Below are 18,001 nucleotides of genomic sequence, written 5' to 3'. Positions count from 1 at the left end.
TCCTTATTCTTCAACGACTACGAGACTCTAAACTATCATTTGGTATCGTAAATTTCTTCAAAAATCTTCGTTAATGGTAGTTTAAGAAATACTTTTTAGTGTTAATAATAATTAATAAATTTTTTTATGTAATAATGAAGTAACAACTTATAAGAGCGCAAGGAAATACTATTGCTCGAAAGTATTTGGATACTTGCCGATATTTGACAAGTTATATTTTGATAATAAAACTACGGTCAAACAAATTGTTATCATCTTATTCTTTATAATCATCACAGCTACGTATAATAGTAGATATATTATAAATCAAACAAATTGAGTTTTGAAAGTCAGTGTTCTATATAGTACAAGGCGTGACGCGTAACAATTCCTAGGAGAGTGAATCTGTATGAAAAACATAAAAAAGATGAATACAATTTTTTCATGCATTTTGTTCGACGATTTGTTTATGAAAAAATCAAGCACAAATATGCGAACTTGCTTAATTCTTGACTATATATATATATGAGTGAACAGACAACAATCACCAGGTTATTGTACGTGCGAAATTAAATTCAAAATGTGAAATAAAATGTCATGAATTAGCATCGAATGTACATGCATTTTTGACGAATATCTAAATTCAATTTTTTCGTAAACGAAGATTCCAATGAGAACATCTTGTTCTGCATCTTCGATTTATTTGTTCAAGTAGAATAATTTTCTTCTAACTATTCGTTTTAATTCAGCCAGGAATGAAACTAACTCATGCATAGTTGATCTCTCGAGATGAAAAAATTTTTATTCTATATTTTCGATTTATTTTTTCATATACTGTAGAAACTACCTTACTACTACTGTACTGTGATTACTAGAATACCTTGCATATCTAATGTTTGTAACTCTTAAATATTATAGAATATTATTATTACTTCTTTGATATTAACACAAAGAGTAATATTTAAATAGAAGATGTATATAGTAGTAAATATATATACTAAATAGTAAAATATTTTATTGCTATGTTCTTTAATGGACAATTTAGGATTATAACCTGGTGATTTCATAAAACGCTAGTGATTGTTCCCTTAAATTGTTAATTCGTCAATAATTTGTATATTTCCGTAAAACTCACATATTGTTACAAATCGACCAAAGTGTCTTGATACTTACAACAGCTCTTGAAAGTATTCGCAAATATAACGCAGAAAATTTTTATGATTATACTATGTGCATTATTTCAAAATTTCATTGCCACTGTAGTGAGACATGACTGTCGTTATTATATTGGCAAAATTTGAAACCAATACGAACACATATACATGTGTGTAAAGAAGTTACAGGACATTTACTGTAAACACATATTTACCAAGAAATTAGTATACAGCAGAAATAGCTATCTTAAAAATGTGATAAGTTAAAAATGGTTTTACTTAATATCGAGGTTTATTAATATAATGGTAATTGACTGTTCAAATACTTTTGTGGGTTTCTGTGTAATGTATACTGAAACAAAATATCTTGTAACTTGAAAACACAGGACGTTGAAAAATTATTTGTCATGACTTTGACAGGTGATTCTCCAGCTTCGGATCGTTGGAAATCTGTTAACAAAAAAAGTATTTCAAGGTCAAACTTTTTCATTGCATCGTATAGTGCTCATCACGAGGAATAAAAGTTTTAAGGTAACTACGGATTGGAACTCAACCGTACTCTTTGAAAAAGATATTAAAATTTAATCAATTATATAAATGTATGTGAAACTAATTTTATTGATAATACATTTATATGTGACACACAGGTAAATTTTACATAGTGTACTATTGATAAAGCTGCTAGGAATTATCCTTTAACACGTCAAATATATTGATAATTAATAAGGAATAATGCAGACCAGACCGCTATATATTTATATACGTATATTATCGCATATATTTCACATGATAAACGATAATCTCTAGCAGTTTCATCAATAGCATGTTATGTAAGTTCTATCTGACTGCGAGATTTAAATATATTCGAAATAAAATCACTTTTATATTGTATATAATTAATAAAACTTTTAAATGTTTAATTAATAAACATCTTTTCCTAAAGGAACGGTTGAGCTGCCACCATGGTTCTTTTGAGACTTTTGTTTCTGATTGTAAGTACTACACGATGAAATTAAAAAATTTGATTTTGATATTTAAGGTCAATTTTGTGGTTACTTGTTTTTAACAGATCTCCACTGATTCGGTGGTGTAAAATCACCTGCTAAAGCTATAACAAAGAATTTTTTTATCCTGTACATTTCCGGATTTGTTCCAGACTGATGAAATTTGAAAATATTTTCTATAGTATATTCATAAAAGATTTCTACAAGTATTCAAATACTTTCATGGGCGTGTAAATTTTATTTTGCTCATAAACGTAGTTGAGTCACATACGAGGATGTTTGTAGGGCGCTTATCATTCGCCTATTAAATTATTTTAATGTAAGCGCTGCATAACCGCATTTCAATGTAACCAGCTGATACAATTTCCACGTAATACAATCTGATAGGAGCCCGCGATTATTTGAATTTCACCTCGCTCGAATGATACGTTAAGTGAAAAAGTACGAAGCATGATTCATAACTATAATTTTAGCTGTGCCAACAAAAAGTTTTCAGCTTAAACGCATACTTTTTTCACGATATCCTTCTTATAAGTAGTTCTTTAGGTTATTCACCGCACCGCCTCTTCTCGGTATCTATCGATATTGGTTTGTGATTTAATTTTCTCCGCAATACGATGCACAAGCAGTACCATCACCTGAGAAGACTTTTCTGATGTTCACACTGCGCCGGATTAATACCTAATAAATAATTAATAAAATAAAAAGAAAAAAATGAAACTAAATAGAACAAACGCAACATCACCAGCTTTAAAGAGACTCTTTTCTTCAAAATTTTTGGTGAGAGGGTTCCATGAGCGGCACACAATTTGCGAACGAACACGCGATCAAAGCAAACAATCAACACTTTGTCCACAGACGACACGGGGATCGAGTATTTTCTGATCTCGCCCACTTTGACACGGATCCGTGTTCACCGAAAAAGTGTCTCTGCTACTACACCTGCTTCATCATCAACCACTTTGTTGCAACACGAAAGATTATCCTCCAGTGAGAGTGGAATGACCAAGAAAATGGACGTTCGATCAACTATCACAAAATCAAAGTGTCTCAGAGACGACAGTTTCACCAATCCACAACTAGGTAGTAGAACAGTCTCAAATGCGGTCACAGGACCTCCTTCTCCACCTCGAAGACAATCTTCTAGAAACAGCAAAACATTGAAACTGTATGCATCAACTGCATCAAATCTCAAACATCAAACCACGGATAACACGCAATCTTTTAAATCAAGACACAAGCAATGTTTTACAGAAGACGGGTCCAAGGTTAAATCACTGAAAGAACGGTTTTGCAGCAATCTTGACAGGTTCAAGCAAAGTCGAAAAAGTCTTTCAACTTCCACTTTATTTCGAACGTCCTCTAATAGCTCGATCTCGCCTCGGTCTAAAGTTTCTACTTCAGTGTCAATTCCATTGAACAAAAAGAACTCGGACTCATGGTTGTCACAAAGTTTACTCGACACAGCTGCGGTGGAAAGTTTCGCGGCCGATAAAAGCCCAACTCGCGTTTGCGTAGATACTTCTTCTTCGTGGAAAACTGCTTACGGATATTCCGCGAAACCTGACTTGAAACGTGGACTTGAACATAAATCATCCTCTTCTTCGAAGATGGCTTCGAAATATCTAGTTCCTTCCCCAACAAAGTCAAAGAAGTTGCATTCTATGAATGAAATCGGTAATTCTATATCTTATCTTAAGAAAACTAATGTTAGAGGGAGGTTAACAAAAAAAGAGCAGGAAGAATCTTCTAAAAGACTCGCCAGGTCACCGGTTGATTTATCTTCTATAGAAAATAGGAAGCATTTGCAGAAATATAGAGACAAAAGTAGCAAAGATGTTCGCACGACAGTATTACCATCAGGAGCTGTTGTCAAAAGTTCCACGACGATGTATTCTGCAGCTTTAAATAATGCAAAGCAGAGAAGTCCGCAAGACAAATCTTTGAAAGTAATAGTTACTGTGTCTTCTAAAGGACAGGAAATATTAAGAAACCCTGTAGACTCAACTTCAACAGCAAAATCAACGTTTGCTTTAAAGTCGTCTTCAGCCACATCTTCCCCATCAGTTGTGCGTAGATCGATATTAACAGACACCAGGAAACCTAGGACGATAGTCAGACAGCATGATAAAATAGGTTCCAGCAGGAAGTTTACATCCGCTTCTGATACAATTAGCGAATCATGTACAAAGAAGAGACTAAGACCTCATACCATCGTCAAGTTTCCTACACAAAAGCCAGAGATCATAAAAATTAATCCTGACTCGACTAAAAAAAAACTTGAAGCAAAGAAGTCGAAGAAGGACAAGAACGAAGTTACTGCGAGAATGAAGAAAGTAACAACTGGACAAAAGTCAGATTCAAAAAATGAGAGTATTAATAAAACTAATATTGAAAACGAGGAGCCTAATATTAAACAGAATCCGTCATCAACAGTGAGTAAACAATCACCCACGTTAGCTATAGAAAAAACTAAGAGACATCACGAAGTAGCATGTTCTGATACATTTTTCCAGAATCTCTTTTTAAAATCAGTTTCTTCAGCTGTTTCAAGTGAAAATGTCTCTTTTAAGAGATACGGTGTTAGTGAACGAGCGAGGATATACCAAGAAAACATCAGAGAGGGTAGCAAATCAGAACCTTCACTAAAAGCTTTGAGTATTTACTTAGCTCACAAGCGTCCAGTATCAGATTCAAAATTCAAAAACTGGGAACGTGAGAGTATCTCTTCTAGGAGTTCAAGCCCATACGGTGTCAGCTGGCCTGGAAGATCTGTATTTCATAAAGTGAGCAAGTTTGACAGTCTTCTAGGTATCGAAGACTTTGGATCATCGAGTATTTTACATAATCGAAGTCCAGACTTGGCAAAAGAGCGTTTGAAGGAAAGAAGTTCGAGTGAGCCGCCTTTGAAGACCTTGCCAGAACATTCAGGCTCGAAACACTCATCTTCACGAACTTCTTCACCATCTCCAATTAGATCACCAGCCTGTAGACGCATTCGTACATTGAAGCAAGAAAAATCAGAAATTCCTAATACAATTATCGCGAAGAAGATCACAACCAAAAGTGCTGGAGAAACTGTAGAACTGCAAGAAATCCGACCTAAGTTTGGCTCTAATTTATCATTGAGTAGAAGCACGAATTCTCTGTACACGTCACCAATTGGTCATGAAGAGTATCATCAATATGTACTGGAAAGGTTACACGACAGAAGGAGATCGAAAAGGTACAAGGAACTGCACGATTTTTATTCGAGCCTTGAAAGATTAGGCGAATTGGAGAGGACTTTTTCTACCAATGACTTACGACCAAGGATGAAAAACGAAGAAATTATAGATTATGATAGATGGAAGAAAGTAAGGTCGCACGAGAGAGCTGAAGTCGAGTTCAGTGCTCTGTATGGAAAGCTGAAGGCTGTTCAGAGGAACAAAGACTTCTTGTTCAGCACCAAAGATATTAGTAAGTTTAAATGGCACGGTGACTGCAGCTTAAGGTGTAAAGAACGATCTGTTGAAAATATTATTCAACATTTCAACAAGCTCCAATCTGAAGAGAGTGACCTAGAATATTCTAGAAGAAAAGAAATCTCCTCGAGAAAAGATACGTATAAACCGCTTTGGCGAGGCACTTCTGTACTAAACGTGGCAAGCACAATGCAGAAGAAAGCGAATATCTCTTATAACGAGAAATCCTTGGATCATACAGATCATCCATTCTTACAAAGAAATCTTGGTGGCAGTAAAAAATTTTGGAGCAGTTTGTCTATTGAACAAGTAGCTACTTTGAAGAAACAGCTAAACGAAATTTACGGTAGCGATAATTTGCAGAGGTTTACACCTTCGACATCTTCAAAAATGAATCCTGAAATCACAGAACAACGACAAGAGAAAATAAGAGAAACTGATAAACACGATTCTTTATCGAAATATGAAATTGTCGTTCCACCTCAAGTCGAATCGTCTGATGTTCGAGATGATGGAAAAGGTCTTCATGTACGATGTCACTCTATGATCACATCGGATATATCTCCAAGGGATCAGAAATCGTTTACGGATCGTCCAGAATTGAAGTTAAAGAGAAGTGATTCTATTAGTCACGGGAAAAGTACAGAAAAATTTGAATCTGATAAAACTCTATTCAGAATCCCTCCATCTATGAGTGAGTTAGAGAAAAAGAGACTATCTGTGACACTTGGAAAAGAAGTTTTGTCAGTTCTGTCACTTCCATTGGCTCCCCGTGAAACTCGAGGCAGCATAGCAGCTGCATTAGCGGCTAAGAAGATGCCAAAAGCGACTCGTTCTGCAGCTACACCTAGCGTAACCAGCACATCACCTAGAAGCTGTTATTCACTAGAGCCGTCAAGTGTTGAAGATTCCTCGAGAACAGACTTGGGGATCAAAGAAAGCGACTTTCTATTGGTCTTAACCCCAAACAGCAAAAGTCCATCTGATAGACAGCGAGTAGAAAACGTTTTGGAAGAATGGTCCAGAAAGCCTCCTCTTCTAACGATTGCTATACCTCACACAACTACTCAGACCAAAATTTCAGCCCAAAATTCTGGCAGTGAAAGAGACAGTATGACTGAAAGTTCTGAAACATCTGTAAGAACAGTTATTCAACGAAATATAGAGTCTCAAGATGTTCCAACGAAGATCGAATTCTTCGAAAACGTTGATAAAATAGAAACTGATCAAGATCGTAGAAAAGCGGAGCAAACGAGATCAAAATCAAAATTGAAATCAGGGAGATTGTCTTCTTCTCAAAGTTTTGCAGATTTAAAAGAATTATTCGGTGAGACGGAGTCGGCAAAATATAGCACCTTGTCTTTGTCAAGGTACAGAACACGTTCTATTTCCCCAAAAGCATTTATTACTAAAGAAAAAGAAAGCAGCCCCGATAGGGAAGTGGCCACGCGACCCTCGTTTCGTTCTTGTTCGTGCGACCGTGAACATGATAGGCCTCAGAGCATTAGTCCGTGTCGTGCAACCATGCGATCGAATTCATCCTGCAGCCTCGAGAGCATTTGGTTGCGTAGTTCCTCACCAGACCCGGGAAAATATTGGCGCGCCTATTTAAAGCTAGTAAAAAATGGTACGGTGAGACGTTTGAAGGCCAGATTTGAAAGTGCCGAAGATCTTCGTGGAAATACAGTCAGGACGGTTCCAGTACCAAAAAGATTTCAGAGCGATCCTGAACTGGCTAGATGTCTTCTGAGGAAGGTGGACGAAGGTAAAGTGAAGCCTCATGAGTTTGCGGACGTAGCCTGGTTGCGTCGAAGGTACGAGCCTCGCAGAGGAAGAGCTCGCCGCAGAGGCGAGTCTCCGCCGATTCCACGTGTTCCTTTGAGACGAGAGGACTTGTCTATGCCTCATATCGATGTTATCAGTAAGACAGCTGAATTGAAGGATTCAGCTACAACTTCTACTGTGACTAATGCTAGGAAGGCAGAGACTGACGAGCTGGAGGCGAAAAAGTCTGTTGGTCGTATGAGAAAAAAGTTCGAAGAGTTTGCTATTCAAAAAACTTCGATTCTGGGCGAAATGTTTACCTCGTCGCCGAATATGCACGAGCTGAGAGATATCGCCCCTTATCTAGCTGGTCAATGGATAGCACATAGGTATCCCAGTCGACGAGATAACATGCGCTCGCTGTCCTCGCCACCCAACCTCGCTGTCAGATATGTTTCCTCGAAAAGTAGAACGAATTCCGCTCCCACAAAGACACAGATCAATGATAGAGGTAAAGTGGTAAACCAAGTTGGTGAACGCACTTTATCAAAAGGTCCATCGTCAATTTTGAAACAATCAGATGGTTTTACCAGTCAACCGTTTGATCCTGCTAAACACAGGCCGAGGTTTAGATATCAACCGCTTCCTCCGCCACTATCGCCGACCGTTCCACAAAAAGCCACTTCTTGGTGGTCACCAATTCCCATCTACACTGCTCGACCAACTGTCACCTTCGAAGGTCTGAATATTCATAACTGCTAAAATTACTCCCAGGTTCATATTTATATATTTGGGTCTATAATCATGTGCTTTATGTTTAACTGAAAATATTTTTCTTGTTAGCTAAATTATCTTTCATGCGAAATTCCCCATTTTATTTAATTTATGATAGAAATAGTAAAACAATTACATTATTTCCTTTGGGAGGAAGCAACATATTTGTTGGATTTTAAAATGCTTTCGTTTTTAGAACTTTTTTTAATACGCTTTAATTGCAAATATAGATAGTTAATATAAATAATTGAATGTACAATATAAAGTTTGGAATAATTTAAATGAACAAATATTCAAAAATTTTTCATTTATTCTAATAAACATTTCAAAAAGAATAATTTATTTTGTTGTTTACCAAATAATCAATTAGGAGAATTAATTGATACTTAGATAGTAATATTTTCTCGCTAAATGCTTTTTATTCCTAATTTTTAATTTTCAATTATTAATTTTAATAGTTTCTATCTAATTTTTTAAATTATTACGAATAATTTTAAGAAGGATGTAATTTGTATCGTTTGAAATATTCTTCAGATAATTTAAAATGAGTATAAAATTTTATAACATAACTTGTACAGGTTTGTAGTTAAAAATGCAAATCCAGTATATCATATAGAAACACGATAAAAAAAATATAAAATTCCCAAAACATGTTCCTCTCGTTCGCAGATTGTCATAATTTAAGGAAAAAATACGCATAGAATCTAAAAGAATTAATTAACTAATAACGAAAAGAAATTAAAAATCGAAGAATTAACCAACGCCAGATGCGTGCGGATCGACTCAAATATCAGGGTCTTGAATTTAGGGATGGGCCAGCCAAGAAAAGCTCAGGTAGGATCTCAATATATCTCAGTATACTTGAAAGTTTTAGGATCCCGAGGTTCGACTCGGGTACAAGCATGAAGGTGCAGTGTAACTTTGCATCGACTCGGCGAAAGTTGGACGGAATCGGTTGGAGAGCCTGATAGATTCAGCTACGTATGTATTAAAAAGAGAATGCAATAAAGAGTATATCTATATGAATAAACATTATATTTAAAATTTTGAAAGATTATTGTTACCTTGATAATAATTCTAAATTAATTACAAAATACTTTAATAATTTTACATAAAGAATGAAGTATAAAGCTAGAATATAAAAGTATTTAATAAAAAATTTAATACAAATTTTATTATAAAAGTAAACTAAAAAAAAAAAAAAAAAAAAGAGAGAAGAAAAACTAAAACTGTCCGCTAGATACTCTATACAAAAAATCAAATGTTTTATAGCCTTAGCATTCAAAATATTTCTTTCCATCTCTTCTTAATAGTTGGATCTTACCGGGTTCTCGAATCGATCCCATCCGATTTTGGGCGAGCCAATTTGAAGTTATGATGTTCATTCATGTTTATATCCGAGTGGGGTTTTGGAATCCCGAAACATTCGGGAATCTAAACAATACGGGTATACTCTGCAGATACCGATATCCCGCTCGAACTTTTCTCGGTCGGTCTTGATTCTGTAATAGACACCTCTCGACGTAAGTTTCAAATGCTGAATATTAATAGAACTATTTTGAAAATATAATCTGAATGTTGAAATGTGTTTCCTGTTAAATACTTCGTTGGAAACGTGATTTGTTCTGGGATACCAATATCGATTAATGCCGAGCAAGAGTGCAATCCATTAACCCAAGTCAGCATTCAATGTTCACAGTGAACTCACAATGCTGAGTGATAATTGTTTCATGGTAATCGTAGTGCGGCTAATTATTACTTTCCTTTTTTTCGGCTCATCCATAGAATACTCGAACGCACCTCCACCGCCGTCAAAATCTCAGCACTACAGAGACGCCTGCCAAGGTAATGCTACATGCTAATCATTTTCTTCTTTTTCTATCTATATCCATCTTTTTTATTTGCGATCTATTAGATTCACATTTAATCTGCACTACCGCGCATAAATATTTGGATACCTGGTGTAAATAAGAGAATCGATATTTCTGCTATATTTTCAAAATTATGATCGAAGAACGTTTCTTTAGCGTTAAGTGCTTATCTCTTGTCATAACTGTGAGATCAAAGGTCCAACTTTTAGACTGAAAGAAAGAATATAACTGCATCGCTGAAATTACACATTTACCTCTGTTTACCTCTATAAGCAGCTCACTCTGCACAAAATCTATATGAATTTTTGAAATGTCGCTAGAAAAAGCTAGGAAAACACTTTAATCAGTTTAAAATTTCAAAACCGAACAAACACATATGAAGTATATGAACCGAGGTGTCTCTAAACGCTCAATTTTTATCCACCATCAACTATATATTGTCTTTTTATTAATACCAACCAATACCATTAATATCAAGTTTTTGCGAATATCTGCAAGCGACTTACAAATGTATTTAAATACTTGTAGAAACTTTTATAAATATATATTTATATATCTGATGCGAAACATTTTGATGTTTCATTAGCGCTGCAAGGCATGACTATCGTTGTTGCATGGGTAAATTGAAACAAATCCGAAAATGTATATGGAAGTTATAAAATATTTTGTTCAAGTATACATTTCGCAAAGATCATAAAACCATGAGCAATTGATGCAACCATAATTTACACAAATAAAAGGATCATAAAACTATCTAAACGGTCAATTATTCATGAAGTTCTAAAAAGGTTCGATATTCAGAAAGATCATTTTTACGTTTTTAACACCTATTATATGTATATATATATATTGTATACAGCAGTCACAAATATTTTGTCACTTCTATATATAGTATCAGATTGTTCATATTTGATCAATATAATCATGATAGTCGTGTCTCATTACAATGCTAACGAAATTTCAAAATATTCTATATAAGATGCAGAATGTATAGTGTGTCCGGTTTAACTTGAGATGCTCGAATAACCCAAATAATATGAGTGGTACGAAAAAATGTCTTGGAAAAAAATTGTATGATATCGAGGGAAATATACTATACTCTTGCCTATTGATCTTTTGACGACTTTAAAACGTCCTATGGAGATCATTAAAATTTTTAAATAGGAACCTACCTTTTCTATTATTCAGATTTTTATTATTCTGGTGTTTATTTCGTGTTATTTGTTATCGAGATATGTGTAATATGGCACAGTTTTCGCACCATTCATATTTTTCGATATATTTGAGCGTTTCGAGATAAAATGGATGTGCAGTACACACATGTAAATGTTTTCCGTGGCAAGTGTTCAAACACTTTCGTGAGCCGATATACTAACTATGTACAGCAATTTGAGGTGAGATTAGAGGTAAAAATTAAATTAGAATTTCATTTGAAATGTATTTTATATATTTACAATAATTTAGAAGTGTACAAATTATTCCAAATATATATGCTCCATAGTGTACCTGTCATCTTTCTTTTTTTTTTTATATGATTATTCGCGTAAAGAATGTTTATCTTCTGAACAATGATTTTACAGGACATTTTACGAAAGCAATCATAGTTTTTAAATAATCAATCGCTTCTCTTTTTTTATTCACACGAAGCTGCTCGAATTATTTTCGTGGCATACCGCTGTTCGAACGAAACAGAGCATGAAATTTGCTCATTGTGCATGACATAAAACGCAACCGTTTACATTAGGGGAAGTATGCGATTGTTTCGCAACGAATCGAGTACGGATTCGATTACGGAAAACGTGAGGCGTTCTGTAGCATAAAAACATTCGTAAATGGTAAATTATACATGCATGGTTGTTGACAATTTAATAATAGACAGTATTGTGCGAAAGTCGTAGGTCATCTACAATAGTGACATATTTTATAATCTTTTATATAAATACGTATATACATAATTTATTATGTTTTTAAGAAATATTTTCAAATGGTGTTATGTAGAAACAAGTCTTCCAAAGTTTCTTCTACGGCACTGTATGTTTGTAGTTTCTCGTGGTTCATAGACTTTTTAGAGATATTTCGATGAGTATACTTGTGAATAAAATGTTATAGAACATATATGAAACGATTTAGAATCAGCAATGAGAAGACAGGAAATCAGGTATGGAAATAAATTGGTTAAAATACTAAAAACAAAACGGTAAGTGATATGAAATGAGTTTATTGAAAAATTGTTTGAGAGAATTTTTAGAATAACATTTGCTATCTTATAATTAATTATTTTGAATTATACAATACCTTTTCCGCAAATTACAAATAATTTTTGAAGTAAACACTTTTTAAGAATTAACGAAAGATTTAAAACGTTGTAAATGAGGTATAATGATAAGAAAGTTATAATACAATGATTTGGCTCTAGCATTTTACACACATTAATGTTATATATATTATATATAATATATGAAAAAACATTCAAGTCATATATAAATACATATTCAGATCCAAGAACCAGAGTGTACTAAGTTAATTTTCTAATTTTAGGGGAGAACAAATCAAATTTATATAACACTTGTAACAAAATATGGACTTAATATCATCTTTACACTATTATATTTAAAACTAGACTAGAAAGGGTGAAAAATTTGGTATAGGAAACACAACAAATTTTATTTTAAAAAACAATGGGCTTAATATAAAAATGTGGTTTTTGGACTTAGATATTAGTTTATTGTCGATACGACATTGGTAGCAAGGAAGCTTATATGAAGAAGCGTGTGTGAAGATATACTTTTACTTCGATTTACAAAATTACAGAAACTGATCATAACAAAAAGACACTTTGTTGCATGTTTCATCAGTTTTGAATTAGAAATCTTTTCAATTAATAATGAACTACATGTATCATCTTGTGAAATGTGCAACTTTGTAATTATTAAAACTTTGAAATGCTATTAAAACTCTAAAATGCATTAAAATTCAATAGAACTTTTATAGTCTATAAGATTGAAAATCTTTAAATATATCTATGTCCGTTTAAAATAAAAATAGGACTTCTTAGACACGTGTAAATAATATTATTAAAAATTTGAAGGATGCTATATACACAAGATAGAAACTAACTAATAATAAAAAAACATTTCAATTCAGATAATGTAATCAAATGTTAAATACTGAATGTTAATACAGTATTACATGTTAATACTCTAGTACTCTCATAACAAATTACAGGAGTCAGACAAAATAATGAGAACATCACTCTTATATGTCATAATAGGTATTACACACGTGTGACATAGAGGTCTTTTCATTATTTTGTCCAACCTCTGTACGTATATGTATTTTGTTTGTTGTTTCGATAAAATTTTCTAAAATATAAAGATGATATGTCAACATATATTTTCCAATCAATCAACACCAGCTATAACTTATTATAAAATTATATTATAATTATAACTTATTAAGGTATTAAATTAAATTAAAATATGAAAAAGAAGAACAAATTTTCATAGTTAATATCACTTTCAAATTTTAATTTTCTCTTGTTTATTTTTGTATTTGTAGCATTAAGTCTTTTACAATGTAATGTAAAATTTTATATATAACATGTTACACTATATGAACTCAGTAAGACATTCTAAAGACAACTTTAACAATTTTTTAAAACGTAAAAGTCACAATAAAGTAATTATATCGTTCTATATTTAAAAGGATTAATTATTAATATTTAAATTATTTTAATACAGACATGATTCAAGAATTATGAAGTATAAAATAGCATTTTGAAATTCTTCAGTAAAATAGCTATTTTATGTTTCTATGTACACACATATGTACAAAGTTACTTCAAAGATTGAATAAAACTAGATATTTATTTATTAGTTACTTGAAATAAGATATGGTTTATATAGCATGTATGGTTATGCTATATAACAGAATTTGAATAATATATGTATTATCAGGATACATAATTTCGAACTTATAATAGGATAGGTTAACATAAAAAATTTTGTAATTCATTATTACTTATTTAAATGTAATTAGATTCTTACAGAACATTACAACAAAATTACATTATAACAAAAATTATAAATAAATCTCAGAGTTTCGATATCAGAACCATGTAATAGAGAATTAATACAAAGTGGAAGGACAGACCTTGCGTCTAAGAAGCATCCTTAGTAATAGTCTGCGTCTATACTTATCTTCGTTATCTGGTTATTGCCAGATGATATGATTCAGAACTTAAGATTCTGCATCGCATTGACAAACATTATACGTAACGAATTAACTCTAATTAATGGCGCGTTTAAATTATAGTGATTAGCGTGACATCTGTTGACAAATTAACAAAATCTCCATCAACTTAATATAGTTCTGATTATTATTGCTACGAATGTAGCATATTTATTCTTAATCTCAATAAGTTGGATATTGATGCTACAACAAAAAGTTGTTTTCTGTATTGATTTAATCACACCTAAGGAATCAGTGACGTTAAGAAAATTCGTCCTATCATATAATTTGGTAATATCTGAAGCTCGATGAATGGTACTACATTCTGCTGTAAAAATTGATACTTTTATATCTAAGCAAAGTTTTTGTGAGACATTCAATTGTGAACAATAATTTTTGTTTTCTATTTTACTACCGTTTATATAAATTACAACAGTATTCGAAAAATTAAAATTAATGAAACATATTAGTAGAGCATTAAGTTCGGAGAAATCACTTAACTTCTCGCCGAAATTAACATTGCAAAGTAGAATATTAATTAAATGATATTGTAGTTGAAAGTAAAAATGTGATGTTTTTCGTTAGGCACTGAATCTTGTCGTAGCTTTACTATATTGAGAAAGTTTTCGTTTAAAGGAATTTCTCCCGCTTTGGCTTTCGAGTAAACCAACGAGATATATTACATTCTTCTTAAACAAAATTTTGTTTGAAATTAAGTTTTCGAGAGAATTACATTTGAAGAGCTATTTTTGGCAAAGAAAATTAGTTTTATCACGAAAAGAGACGAGATTCGCGACACTTAACGAAATATTAGTAGGCGTGTTTATGCTACATTCTATTGCCAATCCTATTGTAGAGAATTGAATAAGATACGGTTTTAGCATTACATATTTGTTTGCTGTATACAACGCGATTATATTCTATAATAGGCCTTATAACATCCTTAAGAGCTTAAGGATTAACATCAAAGTTTTACGTGTGGCTTCCATGAGAATACCGGAAAGAAATTTCATAATATTTAGAAGCTAAAGTACTTCTTCCGCATAAAATCTTCATGTTGAAAATTGATTCTCTTGAACTTAACAGATTTATTTGATTTGATAATGACACAGTTCCCAATTCCGGCAATTATTAGGATTTCAGTAACCTTGAAATGATGCTGTCAAGGTCAACATTCTGAACACCTTTTTCCTATACATATAAGCTTTAGTTTTTAGATTATAGAGCAATTTATGTCTAAACATAACTAGTACTAATACTACATATATGTATTATTTAACTATTTATTTTGTAAATTTTTTACCTGTAAACAATGACATTCCATATATCAATAGATTCATGTAAAATTGTTTCACGCTGACATTAGCTGTCGCCCAATGGCAACCGGATATTACTCTAGGCAAGCCTACAAGACAAGTAAAACAAGTGACAATAAAGCGACAAAAAATAAGCCAAAGTTATAGATTTACATGAAATAAGCCATACAGCAACTAAGCGACAGAACTCCTCTTTTTTGTTGCTCTACCTTCTTTTATTATGGTTGGTATTTTAAGAAGTCTCCAAGTAGATAGTAACGATGAATACAAAGGATTATTTTGATATCGAATCTTTGATAACTGAGACGCAGTGTTAACCGATTTTATGACAAGATAAGATAAGATAAAACAACCATAAAGATTATAGAAATATATCTATAACAGATAAAATATGGAAAAAAGTATGAAATAGCGGCATGGTTTTGTCGCTCGTTTGTATGTTCATACGCTGCTCAATGTTGTCGCGACAAATGCCAACTATGCTGCCTGACACTCCCTTCCCTACAATCTCGGCTTAATCAGTTCACGTTCCTTTTTATTTATATAATATTAAGGGAGGTTATCTTTTTCATCAATAAGTTAAACTTAGTTTGGATTATATAAGAATGTAGTAGTACTTACTCCAAAATGAAATGTAACTATAATCTGCATTTAATTTAAGCTTTTTGTGAATATTTTGAAAACAATGGCGTAGAGCGGCGGCTATATGTACAGGAAAAAGTTGTTCACGGTGTTTATCTTGATAACATATTGTAAGGTCATTGAAATTGAAGAGTTTACTCTTATTCCCAATAATTACTTTAATTTCAATTTTACCAGGTAGTGTGTATCTGTTATTAAAATAGTAGAACATTATTTTTTGAGGCGCTAGATCGAGTCCGATATATCTGAGATTAGATTTGGCAATCTTAATCGAATTTTCGAGTAACTTTTGTTTTTTACTTTCGTCAATAGAAATGGTGCTGCAGTAAACAGCAATGCTATCTGCAAATTCTAAAATCTGAACTTTCCTAGGAATGTTTTTCATAATTTTAATATCAAAATCATATAATAAAGGACTTAGTACTCGGCCTATGGTAGACCTTTCCATATCGGTCTTACAATAGTCCTCCAATAGTCAAAATATTTCTTACAAATATTAGGTGTTTAATGAATTTTATGATATTAACAGAGCACCTTTCCTTGATTAATTTTTGAGTAAGCAGAGTGCAGTTAATATTGTCAAAAATAGATTGGACATCCAAAAAGGCACCTTGCATATTCCCACCTTGTTTTATTGTAATTTCTAGAGAAGAAAACAACCAAATTATCATGACAAAATCCTACCTTTCCGAAAAGCTGTTCCAGGCTTAGGTAACAGAATTTGATTTTTTAACCATCATAGATACATTGCTCTATTCCATTGACGCTATATATAGTATATACTATTATATATATATATATGTCGGAGATGAAAGGACACCGGGCCCCCCCGTTGGAAATACTTGGAAAACCCCAATACTGTAGCATTTACAAATAACCCAAACACAATCGTTCGAAACTTGAGATAATGAGCTTAGGCTCGAGGCGACAACTAGTCGCCGAGCGTAGCCGCGGTCACGGGATAAACGTTCTACCTAACAGAGATATGGAGTTGCATAACTCTCCTTTAAAGAATTGGCCGTACCAACACTTAACAATAAACATTCCAACGGCCCCGTGGCTCGCCACACACAGACCCCATTCTTTGGGTAAGATGATCGCCAGATGTCGATGCATCATTCACAGTATATGTTCAGCTAGCCTGAGGACCCGCTACAAATCTTAGGATTTAGTTAACTAAAGTCCTTCAGATTGACAAACAGTCTTTATTCTATCAGCTGTCACCTATTGCGGTCAAGATACGGGAGATCTGCTTTCCTCACGTACGACGCATCCCGCTAGGAACTCTCTCTCTCTCTCTCTCTCAAGGGCGGCTAGCATCCTTTTCTAACCGCCAACATAGAAATTAACCAATTAACAGCAACGTCCATTTCCCTCACCCTCCGAGCGGAGGCTTTCCTCGACGATTCCGATGATTTCGTGCCCTTAGGCACACCCCATCATAGTCTTCCTCTGCAGCGTCATCGTGACGGAAAGTCATTTCCTTTCTTGCAGTCTCATTAGCCAATTACCTGGTGTTCGTACGATCGATGGATAATCCACGTTTCAATAAAGAGTTAGTCAAGCGATCCTTATCGCGAGAAGTAAGCCAAATCCGACTTAGACTTTGAAGCAAAATATATTCGTTATCTCGTGGACCGTGGATTCGTCATATCGAACCTAAGGTCATTGTCATTACTTGGTAGGTCACTTGTCAATTTTGCAACATCTATACCTGTGTTAGTAAACGCTACCTCGATTGTGCGACAACGATGAATGATCCAGGTGAAGATTCATTACACGCCTCTAACCCAAGTCCCAACC

The 18,001-nt window shown here is 33.4% G+C and overlaps 1 protein-coding gene across 1 annotated transcript in view; it reads left to right on the top strand.

Annotated features, from left to right (window-relative positions):
- Nucleotides 1–18,001, top strand: part of Cap (Cbl-associated protein) — a 491,821-nt gene that overhangs the window by 419,216 nt on the left and 54,604 nt on the right. The window contains exons 22-23 of the mRNA XM_072021537.1: nucleotides 2,996–8,104; nucleotides 9,925–9,984. Coding sequence (XP_071877638.1) covers nucleotides 2,996–8,104; nucleotides 9,925–9,984 — 5,169 coding nt within the window. The remainder of the gene's footprint in view (nucleotides 1–2,995; nucleotides 8,105–9,924; nucleotides 9,985–18,001) is intronic.

The sequence above is a fragment of the Bombus fervidus genome, chromosome 19 (genome assembly GCF_041682495.2).
Source record: "Bombus fervidus isolate BK054 chromosome 19, iyBomFerv1, whole genome shotgun sequence".
Taxonomy (NCBI): domain Eukaryota; kingdom Metazoa; phylum Arthropoda; class Insecta; order Hymenoptera; family Apidae; genus Bombus; species Bombus fervidus.
This window is presented reverse-complemented; position numbering and strand designations above follow the sequence as displayed.